A 17,085-nucleotide genomic window follows, 5' to 3' on the forward strand; every position below is an offset into this window, starting at 1 on the left:
ATTAGAGGACAAGATAGAGGAGAACCACAAGAAGCTCAGAGAGGAGATTAAAGAAGACCTTCTCCAGATCTCGGCGGTACAGATCAGAGGTTCTGGTATCCAAGGCAGACGTTTCCCAGATGGCGAGAGAAGGTACACCCCACGAGCTGAGTTGTGGTTCTACCTGCGTGATTGTGGAGAAAACATGAGGAAGTGGGATGGACAACCTACTGCTGTTCTGGCACGACGGGTGCGTGAATTGAAGGAAGACAGGGCTGAGAGAGGGAATTCCACCAAAAGAAAAGCAGCTCCAGTTGCCCGTGGCCGAACTGCCAGGTATGATGATGATGACATGTCCGATCCCCTTGAAGGAACCTCCAAGGCATATGCCCAGGGAAAGAAGGATAACCAGGCTTAGAGGGGCCCTGCCTCTAGCCAGGTAGAGGCTAGGGAAAATCGTGTTTTTCTGGTCTGTGTGGATTCGTTGGCCTGGCACATCGGAACCACAAGAGTATAAAGCTTTGGTTGATACTGGTGCACAATGTACATTAATTCCATCAAGACATGTGGGGATAGAGTCTGTTTCTATTGTTGGCGTGACAGGGGGATCCCAGGATTTCACTTTGGTGGAAGCTGAGGTGAGCCTGACTGGAAATGAGTGGAAGAAACACCCTATTGTGACTGGCCCAGAGGCCCCATGCATTTTAGGCATAGACTTCCTCAGAAGTGGGTATTTCAAAGACCCAAAGGGACTCAGGTGGGCATTTGGAATAGCTGCTGTAAGAGAGAGGGTGTCAAGCAGTTGAACAGTTTGCCTGGACTGTCAGAAAACCCATCTGCAGTAGGACTCCTGAAGGTGGAAGAGCAACGAGTACCGATTGCCACCTCAACAGTGCACCGCCGACAGTACCGAGCGAGTCGAGATGCTGTGATCCCCATCCACAAAATGATCCGTGAGCTGGAGAGCCAAGGGGTGGTTAGCAAGACCCACTCACCCTTCAACAGCCCCATTTGGCCTGTGCGTAAATCTGAAGGAGAATGGAGATTGACTGTGGACTACCGTGCATTGAATGAAGTGACTCCACCGCTGGCGCTGCTGTGCCGGACATGCTGGAACTCCAGTACGAGCTGGAGTCCAAGGCAGCGAGGTGGTATGCCACTATTGACATTGCCAATGCATTTTTCTCCATTCCTCTGGCAGCAGAATGCAGGCCCCAGTTTGCTTTCACCTGGAGGCGTGCAGTACACCTGGAACCGACTGCCCCAGGGGTGGAAACACAGTCCCACCATCTGCCATGGACTGATCCAGGCTGCACTGGAAAGGGTGAGGCTCCAGAACATCTGCAATATATTGATGACATCATTGTGTGGGGGAAGACAGCAGCAGAAGTGTTTGAGAAAGGGGAGAAAATCATCCAGATTCTCCTAAAAAGCCGGCTTCGCCATCAAGAAGAGCAAAGTCAAGGGACCTGCTCAAGAGATCCAGTTTCTGGGAGTGAAGTGGCAAGGCGGACGCGTCAGATTCCCACTGATGTCATCAACAAGATCACAGCAATGTCTCCACCATCCAGCAAGAAAGCACAAGCTTTCCTAGGTGCCATAGGTTTTTGGAGGATGCATATTCCCGAGTACAGTCAGATGCGTGAGCCCTCTCTACCTGGTCACCCCCAAGAAGAACCCTTTCCACTGGGGCCCAGAGCAGCAACAAGCCTTTGCACAAATCAAGCAGGAGATTGCCCATGCAGTAGCCCTTGGCCCAGTCAGGGACGGGACCAGAGGTGAAGAAGCGTGCTCTACTCTGCAGCCGGGAACCATGGCTTGTCCTGGAGCCTTTGGCAGAAGGTGCCTGGTGAGACTCGAGGCCGGCCGCTAGGATTCTGGAGTCGAAGCTACAGAGGGTCTGAAGCCAACTATACTCCAACAGAGAAAGAAATCTTGGCTGCCTATGAAGGAGTCCAAGCTGCCTCAGAGGTAATAGGCACAGAAGCACAACTCCTCCTGGCACCCCGACTACCAGTGCTGGGGTGGATGTTCAAAGCAAAGGTTCCCTCTACGCACCATGCCACCAGCACCACATGGAGCAAATGGATTGCTGTTATCACACAGCGCCCGTATTGGAAACCCGAATCGCCCTGGGATTCTGGAAATAATTACAAACTGGCGGAAGGTGAAAATTTTGGTCTCACTGATGAAGAGGAACAAGAAGTGACACGGGCTGAAGAAGCTCCACCATATAACCAGCTGCCAGCAGAAGATCACCGATCACGCTCTTTTTACTGATGGTTCTTGCCGCATTGTGGGAATGAACGGAAGTGGAAAGCAACTGTATGGAGCCCCACGACAAGTTGCACAAGCTACCGAAGGAGAAGGTGGATCAAGCCAGCTTGCTGAACTCAAAGCTGTTCAGCTGGCCCTGGACATTGCTGAGAGAGAAGTGGCCAAAGCTCTACCTTTACACTGATTCATGGATGGTAGCCAATGCACTGTGGGGATGGCTGGAAAGGTGGAAAAAGGCCAACTGGCAGCGTAGGGGAAAACCGATCTGGGCTGCTGATGAATGGAAAGACATTGCCGCTTCGGTTAGAGAAGCTACCTGTGAAAGTCCGTCATGTTGATGCCCATGTCCCCAAGAGTCGGGCTAATGAGGAACACCAAAATAATGAGCAGGTAGACCAGGCTGCAAAGATAGAGGTGTCAAAGATAGACTTAGATTGGCAACATAAGGGGGAGTTATTCCTAGCTCGATGGGCCCATGATGCCTCAGGCCATCAGGGTAGAGATGCCACCTATAAGTGGAGCACGAGACCGAGGGGTGGATCTAACCATGGACAGTATTTCTCAGGTTATCCATGACTGTGAGACATGTGCTGCCATCAAACAGGCCAGCGATTGAAGCCCCTGTGGTATGGTGGGCGGTGGTCTAAGTACAAGTATGGGAGGCCTGGCAGATTGACTACATCACACTGCCCCAGACACGCCAAGGCAAGCGCTACGTGCTCACAATGGTGGAAGCCACCACTGGATGGCTGGAAACCTACCCTGTGCCTCATGCCACTGCCCGTAACACTATCCTGGGCCTGGAAAAGCAAATTCTGTGGAGACATGGTACCCCTGAGAGGATTGAGTCAGACAACGGGACTCATTTTAGGAACAGCCTTATCAGCACTTGGGCTAGGGAACATGGTATTGAGTGGGTGTACCACATCCCCTACCACGCACCAGCTGCAGGCAAAGTGGAGAGGTACAACGGACTGTTAAAAACCACATTGAAAGCATTAGGTGGGGGATCTTTCAAAAACTGGGAGCAGCATCTGGCAAAGGCCACCTGGTTAGTTAATACCGAGGCTCTACTAACCCAAGTGGGCCCTGCCCAATCTGAGTCTTTGCATAGAGTAGATGGAGACAAAGTCCCAGTGGTACATGTCAGAGGTTTGTTAGGGAAGACAGTTTGGATTAATTCTGCCTCGAATACAGACAAACCCATTCGGTGGGGTTGTTTTTTGCTCAGGGACCAGGTTACACATGGTGGATAATGCAAAGAGATGGGAGAACACGATGTGTACCTCAGGGAGATCTGATTGTTGGGTGAGACCTATGTGTAAATATCACTGTTTGCTGAATGCTGTTACCATTGTCTGTGTATAGCTGTATAATGGATGTATAATGTATGTGTTTGTAGAGTTAAATTTATATTAGTTTTAGGAGTAAGCAGACGATATGGGGATAAGGGGTGGAATGTCCTGGGTTGACTATATGATGCTTTTATCCCCAAATCGTCTCATTGGTTTATGCTGAATAATAATAAGTTTTGCACCTTTAAGACTTGTTGCAGAGAGTGAAAGGGGGGAGAGAAGAATCGCACAGTTCTTTTTTTTTTTCTTCGCTCAGACATTGCACGTACTCCCCCGCATTCCTCCTCCAGGACTGTGTTGTCTGCGGACAGACAGACGGCAGGACAGAGAGCTCTCCTTTTGCTTTTGGTTAGTTTTAGCTGGCTGAGGCAAAGAAGAGTCCCTGGACTGTGGTTTTTTCTTTTCCTTTTCTTTGGACCTCTTGGAACCTGCTCTGGACTGAACACCCAGGGAAGCACCGGCAGCTCACACCTGTGGCCACCGGGCCAGGCCGGGCCTGGCCTGTGAGAATTCCAGCACCAGAAGGACTGATAAGAGACTGAGTGAGCTGGGCTGCAACCGGGGGGTTTTCTCAATTGGTCATCTCTTTTAGAGCGGCAAGGGGTTTTATTGTTTTAATATTGTTAGGTTCTATTGTTTAATAAACAGCTTTTTTCCACTTTTCTTCAAGGAGGTATTTTCTCCCGGACTGGTTGTGGGGGGGAGGGGCCGACTGAATTTATCCTCCTACTAGAGCCCCTCTGGGGACTCTCTCTCTCTCTCTCCCAAAATTTTGCTCTAAACCAAGACAAGTAGATACTGAGTTGAGAAGGTTCACATGCTCTGTGCTGGTTCCAAATCACTTAATTAGAGGTAGCTGTTCACAACAATTGCTTTTAGGTACCGCAGCTGTTCCAGCTACATTATCTGGATTTTCAAGCAGTTACCTTCAATTTCCATTTGTTAGTAAAGCAGCACATTCACTGACCACCAACAATAAATTTACTGTGCTGGGATTCTTACAAGACATCAAATCTTTATCCTCAAAATTCACTCCCACCAGTAACAAATGATATGAATTACAACAAGATGAAAAGAGTTGCTTCAGAGACGATGGATCTGGTTCTACATTTATCATCTGAGCTGTCTACATTTCATAGGGAGATGACTTATACTCTTAAATCTATCACAGAATTGAAGAGAGGACAGATCAGAGTTCAGATAAGAAGCTGGCAGTTCCCCATTACCAGTAATTACATTCAACCCACCTGCAAGCTTTTCACTGCTATTGACTACATCTGTGCACAAAATCGAGCATTCTTAAAAACAAGTATTCACTTCATTGTGTTATATCATTAAATGTTACAAGACATACAAACTCAAAGAACAATTCTGAGTTCTACTTGAAAATAACGGAATTACTGAACCATAGTGATGATTATTAACCATTACTGTAAACTTTGGCATACAGTAATTGCCTCAAAAAGCTATAAAGTATTATATAATAAGAATGAATTTAGACAATTTACTGGTTTAAGTATTTCACCAAATTTCACCAAAATAACAACAAATAAACCAAAAAACTAAACCCCAATCCAACAACCAATCAAAACTTACCAGAACCCTAAAGAAGTAGAGATATTCTGCTGCTCCTGAGTAGTTACCACATTCATACTGGAATTTAGCATACCTGTAGAGTGTATCTAGGTATTCCTGCCTAAACTGAAAAGGAAAACAATAAAAGCCTTTATTCTCTAGGAAAAAAAAAACACGCTGTCACAAGCTGATTTTAATGGTAGAGTAAGAGTTGAAGTCTGTAGCTTTTCAAAAGACATTGTACATAGGAAAAGACAACTAAGAAAACTATTATATTCTCAATCCATGCCACGGAATGAAAGTTTATATCAATACCAGAAAAAGGTGAAATCTTGCATTACAAAGTAAAGCACACCCATGTTACACAGGTGCAGCCAGCATTAAATTTCAGCTTTTTTTCAGTTATAAAAATTAAAAGTTCAAAGGCTTAAATATGTTAGTATTAGGAGTTCGACCTATTAGCTACATCGACAGGAGACAGGACAAAATGCTAGGCCATACTTGGTCAAAACACTGTCAGGCGTGAGGGAGGATGGATGGACATACATAGAACTGAATTCCAGCAGCTACAACTTACCCCGTGCTTCTCAGCTAAATAGTCAAACAGCATCCGACCATCTCTATAATAAAAGGATAGAAAACACTGGTTTTACAAAATAAATTGATAGACACCATGCAACACCACACAATGCAACACAATTTTAAAGGTAAAACAAAGATGAATTTAAAGTAAAATTTTTCCACTTGTTCAAAATAAACTGCAGTCATCTATTACTGTGTCGTGTTATATTATTATAATTTTAAGTAATGAATGCTACCTGCAACAATAACCACAGTTAAGAAAGCATGGGAAGTTGTTTTAAATTTGATAGCATCCTTAGCTTTCAGTATGAAAGTTAAATTCTGAATTGGAGCTCTTCCCACTCTCACGTTCCAATTTCACAGCAGTTACTCTAGACAACCTTGATTTTAACAGGAGATGGGAAAAAATAGCAAAGACTAAAGTAAATAGAAGTAGAAAGGAAACTTATCCTACTGTTATCACTGAGACAGAGTGGGTCACAAGAATATCTCTACCACAGCCAATATGTGCAGAACACAGAACCATAAAACAATCATACTACTAAGTTCTTAACTTCGATATTAATGTGATCACATCTCTGAAGACTGTTTTTTATTTAACATTAATACTAAAAGAACAAGCATTATTACCTATATCAAAGAGAAGCTTAAGCCTCCAGGAGGCAAGCTGTAAATTCCCTGAGACAAAGATACAGTAAAAATGGGACGAAAGAGTATTTTCCCATTTACTCTGAAATCAACTGACTGCAAAGATGAGTTTGTTTAATTATAACTTATAGTACAAGATTCTACAGCGAAATGGCAAATTGCCAAGTGAGCCAAGAATGACAATCCTCAGTCATACCTCTGAAAGCAATTAATCTTATGGATTTGTTCTAGTAAAACATACTTTGAGGATGAGGAATACTATCACTCTGTAATTTTTGAGTCAATGTCCTCCAACAGTTGCTTAGAGTAGTGAAATGTTTTGGCTTATTCTTGAAAGAACTTCCACCTGCAAATCTCCTTTACTCTTACCCAGAGCTGGATATTCTAAATAGCGCCATCATGGAGCAAAAGTCACGATCTGAAGTCCCAATAATATGCAGCTATCTGAATTTGATACCAGCAGAAATTCCCAAAAGAACCAAAACTTGTTTCTACTATCTACAGCACACTACTCAGGTCTAGACAGATGGGACATATTTTAGCCCAATTCTACCTATTACTATCTAACCCCAATAATTTGGATCAGAACTACTCCTGAGCCAATAACCAAAACCAGAACTTCTGAGCTGTGAAGTTTCCAGATATTTTACAAACACAAATCACATACTAGTTCTAAACCAAATCTTGCTACAGATGAGTAGTAGGGCTAATATTCTATAGCATTAGGCAAGTTATATTCCGTGCATTTATTGACTGTATTGTCTCTCTTACTCCCAAACAAGGCATTTCCAATTTGAAGTCTATACTATTGACCAGCTTTTGTGAATCAAAATCAAGTAACAGCATACTCCTCACGAAATGCTGGTATTTTAGTAACATTTTTCTAGGCTAATTATTATTAAAAACACTGGCTAAAAGCAAAGCAAGAATTGGACAAGTTCTCTGTTCAATTAGATTTGAATCTAATTGAACATCTAGTGTTTCTAATTGAATCTAGTTTTAAGACAGGCTCAATTGCCATAGTAACTGAGACTTTCCCTTTCAAAGCTATATCTATAAAAGCAAGTGACTCCTGGCTTTGCGTAATCACAAGTCATAAACAAATGCAATTCCTTTTTCTTTACGTAATTATCTGACATGAACATCCATTCTGAAATCAGATGCAAAGGCAGTTTACTTAGTTAAAAATGGCTTTACAGCAGCAGCTTAAAACCAGGAGCTCTGGTGGTATCAGGATAGAAAATAAACTTCTCCTGACGTGCTGTAAAGCTAACAGATTTCATGATTCCTACTGACATCTTGTTTCATCTGTGCATTGAGATACAATACACTGCACCTAAGAATTTCTGCACTGACCAAAATCTAAATTGATCTATAACAAATTATGAAAACAATGCAAAGAGTGGAACAAAGAACAGAGGCAAGAAAAAAAGGATGATAATGTGTATTTGAAACACAGTAGATTTTAATCAAGTTCTTCTCCATTGAGGGACCCATATTCTTCAAGGAGTTTGTTCACAAAAATAGGTATATTCATACAGAATATCTCTGCAAACTAGAAAGAAGTGTTTGTACATTCAATACTGTTCTAAGAAATTCCAGAAGCAATGTTACAGTCTTCCTGATGTTACAGTATCAGTGGATGCACCGAGCTTGCAAACAATAAACCCAAGTACAGGCTTCACCTACAAATTCAAGTTAAGCCATAGGTTCTCTGTCTCATACAGTACGCTCTATTTAAAATTTTAGGGCAGGTAAGGCTGAAGAAGGGATCCAATTATTATTCCAGTTTGCCAGACACATTTACAAGAGCAGTAAGTGTGATTCGTATCTAAAGGAAACAAGGAATAATTTATGCCAAACAAATATCTGCCCACCTCTCTGCTGAAGGCGGAGTTACTCCTCAGTGACTACAGCTGAACTCTTTTCCTACACAGCCCAATTGAAGCTTAACCACGGTGAAACTTTAATAGATTTTAGATACAATGTGCAGACAAACTCATTCTACTTTAATTACTTCCCATAAGAAAATTAAAATAAAAATTGGATGCATCTTAAAAAGACTTGAGCACAACCTTACACCAACAAGGTGGAACAGTTTGGGGGTGGAGAGAGTAAGCGGGAAAAGGACAGAATACCCTGCAGAAATATGTGCTCTGAGGATGAAAGGATGCTCATCCACCAGGCCTCCCAGACTAATATGACACTCCATCACCTTTTCTGGAAGGCAGAAAAGAAAATACTAACTGTTTCAGCCTGTACTTTCCCTCAAAAAATCCTAAAGCCCATCAAAGCCAAACAAAAATTAACCTGTGATTGGACTGCACTGGATGATGACTGTCACTTGTACCACGTTGATTCACAAACATTAAAAACAACAGATGTCTTTTGCACAACACGGAAAAGCACTGAAAAGAGTAAAGTGTGTCCAGCAATTTCAATGACCTGACCACAAGCACTACTTAAATACTGTATGAAAATAAAAATATCTTTCTTGCAGTTACTACACAGAAAGCATTCCCAGCAGCCACACTTGAGAGGTACCAACAAGCCATCCTGACAAATTACATTAGAAATTACCTAGTGGACTGCATTTGCCTCGTAGTCTCTGGATCCTCAAACATCTTGACAATAGGTTCTGTTTCAGCTTGAAGCTGCTTCAGCTGTGCAACAACAGTTGTTCTCTTCTCACGCAAAGCTGAACACAAACAAAAAGACTTTAATATAATGCTTTAAGCCTTTACATGAACCAGCCTGTAATTACATGGTGCTGACACTTGCACACATCTTCCCAATTCCTACCTCACCTGTCCTCAAACCCAGCTGTGTATAACAATTCCATTACTTAGTAAAAACTCCTAACATTTGGTTCTTTTCCTCCTGAGTGGAGGCCACCAGACAGCAGGTACAGCTGGAGCAGAGTCTGCATTAGACAAGGTCTCTTCAGGCTTCCATTAAAGGAGAAACAACCTTTAACTGAGCTCACTTACTCCAAATAAACTTGCAAAAAAGTAAACAATCCAATGATACCACGAAGATTGATTTTCTTCTGACTGATGCTCAGGTTCTGAAAGAACATTTAGAGCATATTTAATTAAAAATTGACAAGAAAAACTTCAAGCAGCTCAAACTGCAAAATTACCATTTTGAACACTCTGTTCTTAATGGAAACATCAAGTCCTTTACGAAAAACTGTTAGGAAATTCAACTAAGAGTTTTAGGGTGATCATTTTACACAGACCCCAAATTCCTCACCAAGTGCATGTAATGCAATAAAATGAAGACTTAAAATTTAGAAAAGTGTGTATGTTAAAAAAAAAAAAAAAAAGAAAAATCACCCTGACATTGGCTATGTGAAACACACAGTATCAGAAAAGCCAAGACTAAATCCCAGGAGATAAATGCAGGAAACTGTGAAAGTGAGCCACACACCAGAACGCTCAATGCCACGGTGAACAGAGTCAACATTGCTTTCATGATTTGACTACACAGATATTTGAATAGGACATCCAAGGTGGCTAATACCATAATGGTGACCCAACCTAAATATGAGAACAACTTGCCTGACAGGAAGTGTTCCAATAAGGAGAAATTATCTCCACCTGTAGTTGACTCTTGAAATTATAAAAGACGAAGAAGAAACAGATGAAAGAAAAACATTCAGTTGACTTACTAAGAATACGAAAATGTTTTCCTGCGACATCTCCTGGGTGTGTAATTGTAAATCGATCTCATGGAAGACAAGACAAAATCAACTATAAATCGTGCAGGGACATTTCTAATTATAATTGTGTAAGTGAACTTAGTTTTTTAAATACTTTAAACAGTGAAGTCTTAGAAAGGGATAGTGAAAATTTCTAACAATGCCAGCAATTCCACAAGTAAGAACGACCTGTCCATACAAACATTCTGATAAGTGCTGCTACAAGAAGATGACACATACCAGAAAGATCTCAGAAGTTAAGGTCTTTGCATAGGAAGCTGCACAAGCAAGCACTCTGAACAATGTGTGAAAGAACTAGCTCTGCTTATGTTAATTGAATAAAAGCCACACATCAAACAACAGTGAGTCATTATTAAAAAAAACCAAACAAAAAAACCCTGCCAAACTGATGATATAAAATCCTAAGAGATGTAGTGTTTTTCTAATAGTATGTTCAAACAAGTGTGGAAATTTCTGATTTTTCATGAAGGCAGAGCTCTCCAAGGGACAAAATTCATTCAACTTTCTTGCAGCTGTGACCTTATGAAGTTATATCCTGAGACAATTCTGAAGACATTTGGAGTAGCTACTTTGTGGAAGTCTGTTAGAATTGCTATTTCTTGTCTTGCTTACTTCTTTAGTATTTTACTCCTTAATTACTACTGATAACAGTAATATTCAACAGTTTAAAAAGGCTGAAGCAGGGAAAGAAAGAGGAAACCTATTCAGCTTTGAGATTTTTTTTATAGCCTTGATACAGCCTGACTTTTTAAATCAGTAGAACTGCTAAGTAACCTAAAGGTGAAGCTATTATTACAACTGTTTCTGATATGACAGAAGTGAAACCCCCCCAGTTCTCACTACATGTTCTCATGACCAGTCCCATGTGTCACGGTACACATGCCCATAACAATGCCCACCTAATGCTAGCACAGACTCAGTCAGAACATTGACTCCCATGTCCATCAGCCTATCAATTCTCCTCTTCCAAAGAGAAGAGTGGCCACACCTGCAGCTTCAAGAGCCTGAAAAGAGCAAAACCCAGAGGAAGAAAGCAACAGCACCCCAGTCTCTTCCTCCTAAGATGCAGGCCAAAAGACTGTTGTCCCAATAGCTAAGAAAAAGGCGAGGAATTCACCAACACAAAAAACAGATGGAGAAATAGGAAGGCAGTGGATATTGAAAGACTAGGTCAGGAACAAAATGAAACACACAACCCATAAAAAAAAGAACTGGGAAAAAACCCTTAAAATCAAAACACCCCTGAAGAATGGAAATTAGACAAAGCTAGATAACCTATTTTCTCCCCATTCCCAAATGCACCTCAAAATGATAGAAATTTAAGTAGTAAACAGAGAAGTTATCAAAATCATGGATAAAATAGTGAAAGATCACATTCATTATCATCTTAAATTTATTTTCGCCTAGAAAAGCAGCAATTCTTATATTGCCAAAACTGAGAAAAACATACATTTTAAGAAAAATCTCTCTCAAACTCTAAAAACTCAGCCACAGTCAGACAAATTAACGGAATTACTTAGAATGCAACTCTAGTCTTAACTCACTGGATGCTTTAAAGAAAAAGTCACCAAATAACACCAAATCATTATGCAAGTGTTTAACTTCACAGATGAAAAGCTACTACACCTCCATTAGTTGCAGTGCAACACCTTTAAAGTGCTTGAAATTACCAAATCAGCATTGAAATACTTAAGAGGTCACTCAAAGGTTAAGTTCCTGACAGACCAACAAACCCAAACCACCCAGGATTAGGGCATTCTGTTTTTCTCAGTATTGCACACCCTTTTGGTAACACCAAAGTTAAACAGTACTCCAGTTTTTGTACAGAACAAGCAATTACCACTAGTTATTTATTATGTTAGACAGAAAAGTTGAAAAACAAGCTTTACATCTAAATGAGCAGCTTACCATGAGGAATTTCATCAGAATAAAGATTTTTGTACACATCCATAGCAAAATCCACCATGTTGGTATCACTAAGGAGATCCAGTTTTCCTTGGAGCAGCTCTTTTTCATTGTATATCTGAAACAGGAATTATTAACAGATTCATCTGAAGAGTGTTGAAGTTTCAATTCATATTATGTATTACTTCTATGGCACAGTTTATGGACTTCTGTACAACTGAATTGTTTTAAGTATCAAGTCTCACTGCTCTACCATTAAGAGTACTTACTATAAAGACTCTCTGCATTTTCAGCCTTGACAAAATATCAAATATTTCCTGCTATCTATGAAAATAGGTACTTCAAAAGCTAATTAGAAGTTAAGTAACTATTACTAGTCTCTCAACAGAAACAGTAATTCCTATTGCAAAATTACATACATATTTAAAAAATTAAACCTTAATCATACTTCTCTTTCAAAGCACTGAATACTTTCCACAAAATAAAATGCTGAACAGTGAGGACTAGTTAAATTATTTAAAGTGGATTTCAGAAGAGATGCACAAGATTAAACTCACAATTTAATTGTAGGGCAGATTAATCTAAAATATGTTGCTAGGTCTATAGCATAAAAACAAGTTTAGAGTAGCTATGTAATTGAATGGTGTTGTACTTTTAAACTTTTCAAATTGTTTTTTAGAGTTCACATTCCATAATTTATCAGTGAGTTGCAAACTGCTGTTAGATGTTGAACATGTAGGCGAGGGCCAAATCCAGTACATTCCTGAAAAACATATTTGCACAAGAGCTGTATTACAACTCACCATACCAGATTTGTGCACATCTCAGATATAGAATCTGTAGAAGTTTAATTCAGCTCTGAACATTGTGTTGTTCAAAACTAACACCACAAAATTAACTGTTTAATTAACTTCAGCTGACATAAAAATGCTTATGTACAAATGCGCCCAAGATGAGAGGCATTAAGCAAACTCCACATGCTACACATGACAGCTGGCTAGGTCAAGTTGTCTCAATGCGCTCATGGTTCAACAGTTCCTATCTAAAGGCTAAAATAACACCTTCTTTAAATCCAAAACTTACATAACTTTACACATTTCGCTCCCATTTTAAAATAGTTTATACTGATGAGTTTAGTCTAAAGTATCTGAAGTTCTCATCTGAGATAATCTCCAACACTACTATGTTCTTTGTAGCAATATAACTGGAAAATATACGTAAGAAGACCCACAAAGGATAACTCCAGAAAGGACTTATACTTGTTTCCAACACAAATGCGTGATGACATGGGTTTCAAATTAAAATTAGTTGGTATCATTGGCGTAACCCCACAGACTGCCCAGAGCTCCGGCTGCGGGACAGCCTGAGCACCAAGAGCTGCGGGGCTATCGAGGGTGTCCCATGCCGTGGGACTGCGGCTGCAAGGGAGAGCTTTGACTTCTCCTTTTTCCACATATAGGTGAGGGAAAGACACTAATCCAAATCCGAAGAAGGAGAAAGTGCAGGAAATCCGTGCTGCCTCGCAAGCGAGGGGCCGCGGAGCTGAGCGGCGTGATCAAGGAGCGGCTCCCTCAGGCCTCCTCTCGGCTCTGCTCCCGTCCCTGCCCGGGCAGGCTCACACGCTTTGCCCCTGGACTCACGCAGCACAGGAGCCTCGAGCTCCTCCCTACGGAGGCTCCGAATCCCCCACGGGCCGCGCCCGGCCGGCGCAGCGCCCAGGCCCGGGGGAGGAAGCCCTGGCCGCGGCGCACCCAGGCCCACGGGAAGCATCGGCAGCTGGCAGCAAGACCTACCACCTTGCCGCTCCCAAGGCCAGCTTCCCCATCCTTAGGAGAGACACGCACCTCCTTGACAGAGAGGAATTCCAGCAGCGGGAAGACCAAGTGCCGGTCCAAGAAGTGCGCGATCCTGGTGGTCAGGTCGTACTCCGCCATCTTGGAGCCGGGAGAAAGGAAAGGCAGAGGCGCGACGCGGCTCTTGTGGGCGCTGCGCCTGCGCGGCCCCACCCCCAGCGGCGGGGAGCCGGAGCCTGCGCACTGTCGGTCGCGGACAGGGAAGGGGCAATGGCTGCGCCCTCCCTTTCCCCTCTCTTCCCCTCCTTTTCCCCTTCCCCTCCCACTCCCCTTCCCCTCCCATTCCCCTCCCCGCTCCGGCGCCCGGGATGCTCTGGGGACGCTCCCAGTGCGCGGTGTGGGGGCTGCGCTTGCGTGGAGTGAAGGCGCCGGTGGAGCGCGTGAGCAAATGCTCGGCGACACTGGGGGCACCCTGGGGCAGAGTGGGATTTCTGGAGGGGTGAACATCTCCCGAAAGCAGCTGTGAGCTGTGAGTCCAGCCCCCACACCTTGTGCGTCGTGTGTGAGCTTGACTTGATCTCGGTCTGACCTGGTAATGAGGATCTAAAAAGGGGCCTAAGCTGTCCTTGGCACCAAGTGAAATGTTTGTTAGGGTTGGTCCGTGTTGGCCATGTTTCCAAGCTCTCCGTGGGGAGGCTGTACCAGGTGAGATGGAAAAAGACTGGGGAGCTGCTGGACAATGGCTTACACAGGGAAGTCCAAGCAAGTGCAGAAATGTATTTGCTAAGTTTAGCAACAGGAATGGAAGAATCAGTAATACTGCTGATAACTTGCATATTCCTTATAGCCATTGTAAAGAAGCATTGGTACTGGCTGCCCAGGGAAGTGCTTGAGTCCCATCCCTGAAGGTATTTAGAAAATGTCCAGATGTGGAACTTAGGGACATGGTTTAATGGTGGACTAGATCATAGAGGTCTTTAACAATCTAAATGATTCTGTGATTCACCATGTTAACTCACCAGAAAGATAAAAGGTTTCTTTTCCTGTTACACTTTGTAAGTTTTCTAGTGATTTTTGTCAGGACACACAGTTGAGTTCAGCAAGTCAAGCCTCATCTCTTCTCATAAAGCATGACTAAAACCTTTGTCATTAGGAAACTTTTCCTTTCATGAGCAGTGGCATAATAATTTGTTTAGTGATTCACATAGCTACAGACTATGTCTACGGTAGCTACAATAGCTCTTCATGTGGAATATCAAGTTAGTATAGTTGTAGTACAGGTTAATTTTAGACTTGGATGGTTTGTTTTAAATGTAAATGGGAGGTGAGGAATAAGAAGGTCATAACATTTATTAAGCCATTATTCGGGCAGCTAGTGATGTTCTCCCCACCTTAACAGAAAGATGTAAAGGCTATAGGATTAAGGATGTGACAGACTGGTTTTTAGAGGTAAGACTTCATTGTATCTTAATGATGCCCTGTAAAGGAAAAAAAGTATGCAGCATGAATGAAGTAATTATTCACGTGACACTGAATAGTTAACACTTCCGTATAAGTCTGTGATATGTGTAATTTTGTATTAATAATACTCTTCTAAGAACATCTTCTGTGAGAGAGAATCCCTTTTTATCTGCAAGATAGCCCAGTATTTTTCATAGTAGTTGTAGTTACTGTTTACTTTGATACTTACATATCACTGATGGCATAGATAATCTCTAATGGTGAAAACTATCCTCCTGTATTATTTTTCCCATAATAACAGTGTGGGTTTCACCAAGGCCTGTTCAAACTTGCCACTGGTTTCTCATCATGACAGATTACAGAGCTGCCAGTGGAAGACCCTCAGCACTACAAAATGCTAAAGCATCCCAGGCCCGGTACAGTGCTTGGTTTTAGCTGATGAATTACTGTCTACAAGAAACACGTACAGTTATCAGTGAAAAGGTGTCAAGAACTAGCTGGGAAGAGCCTTTTAGAGAAAGACCATAAGACTTAAAACAATACCGTGCCAAGGCAAAATATCAGGAAAACTGTTTTAAATTCCCTCAGTGAAACATACACTGTGCTGAGGATTACTGTTTTAAGAAGAGGGTGTTTAACTGCTTTGGCTGTATCATCTAGTGAGGTATTCACCCTCTTGGTAAAATTTTTCTAAAATACATTTAAACTTTCATGGCAAAACAGTCTTAGCCAGTCTTAACTGAATAACAGGAAATGTGAGTTTATTTTGAACTCTTGCACAGACACCTGACTGAGGAATTATACAAAGCATAGTACCTCTAGGCCAGATTTCATTTTTGACATAGAACAGGCTTGAGGCTGAAGTCCTCTAACCTAATGGAGTTCTTCCCTTCTGGAAATTCTGTACTTAAGGTTCTTAGCACCAACGTACTTAAGATTGCTAGTTTGGTTAATGAAATAAAACCCATTTGGCTAGAATTATCTAGAAGATTATCCTAAATAAATCAACAGGAATGTGTCTTGCTTGGGCTAAGTCTTTTGATTTCATAATTCCTAAATAGTGAGGAAATTTTATTTGAAGGATTCTGTTTACATAATTGGTTGTCATTTATCTTATTGTTAACATGACAGTGGAATCCAACATTCTTTGAATTGTTAGAAGTAAATAATCACTAGGAAATCATAATAAAGTATTTTTCTGTCTCACATTATCAAAGGGAAATTGAATCTATTAACTTCTTCTGCATCCTTTGGTATGATTCAAACCTTATATAACTTGTCTTAGGCTTCTTTTTTTTTTGTATTTGTAATTCAGAAATTATGTTTCTATCATTTTTTCTTTTGACTTTGTATCTGAAAACAATTTTTAAATTCTGCATTCCATAAATATTTTTACACTGCTTAAAACAAAAATATTTCTAAAATCAAGAATGTATCATCTAGAGGAATTCAGTGCTGTCAACTATTTCTGGATAGCATTCAAATTTACTAAAAGGGTATCTCATAATTCAGCTGAATCATCATGAAAACCATGATTATGTTGATGTGCTATTTAAACTATCTGGGAAAAAAAAATGAGGAAACACAAAAGTCCAAAATGCAAGTAGTGGGATGTAGTCCAGTGGAAAAGGACCTGGGGGTGCTGGTCAACAGCAGCTGAACATGAGCCAGCAGTGCCCAGGTGGCCAGGAAGGCCAATGACACCTGGCCTGGATCAGCAGTAGTGTAGCCAGCAGGAGCAGGGCAGGGATTGTCCTCCTGTTCTCAGCACTGGTGGGGCCACACC

General features: G+C 41.8%; 1 protein-coding gene across 1 annotated transcript in view; it reads right to left on the reverse strand.

The window, feature by feature from the left end:
- The window catches only part of EIF3E (eukaryotic translation initiation factor 3 subunit E), a 29,669-nt gene extending 15,642 nt beyond the window's left edge, over positions 1-14,027 (reverse strand). The window contains exons 1-5 of the mRNA XM_030967011.1: positions 13,890-14,027; positions 12,049-12,163; positions 8,997-9,114; positions 5,764-5,806; positions 5,208-5,312 (exon numbers count right to left, since the gene is read on the reverse strand). Coding sequence (XP_030822871.1) covers positions 5,208-5,312; positions 5,764-5,806; positions 8,997-9,114; positions 12,049-12,163; positions 13,890-13,979 — 471 coding nt within the window. The 5' untranslated portion in view covers positions 13,980-14,027. The remainder of the gene's footprint in view (positions 1-5,207; positions 5,313-5,763; positions 5,807-8,996; positions 9,115-12,048; positions 12,164-13,889) is intronic.
- Between the last annotated feature and the right edge of the window lie 3,058 nt (positions 14,028-17,085).

The sequence above is a fragment of the Camarhynchus parvulus genome, chromosome 2, assembly GCF_901933205.1.
Source record: "Camarhynchus parvulus chromosome 2, STF_HiC, whole genome shotgun sequence".
In the NCBI taxonomy this organism is placed as follows: domain Eukaryota; kingdom Metazoa; phylum Chordata; class Aves; order Passeriformes; family Thraupidae; genus Camarhynchus; species Camarhynchus parvulus.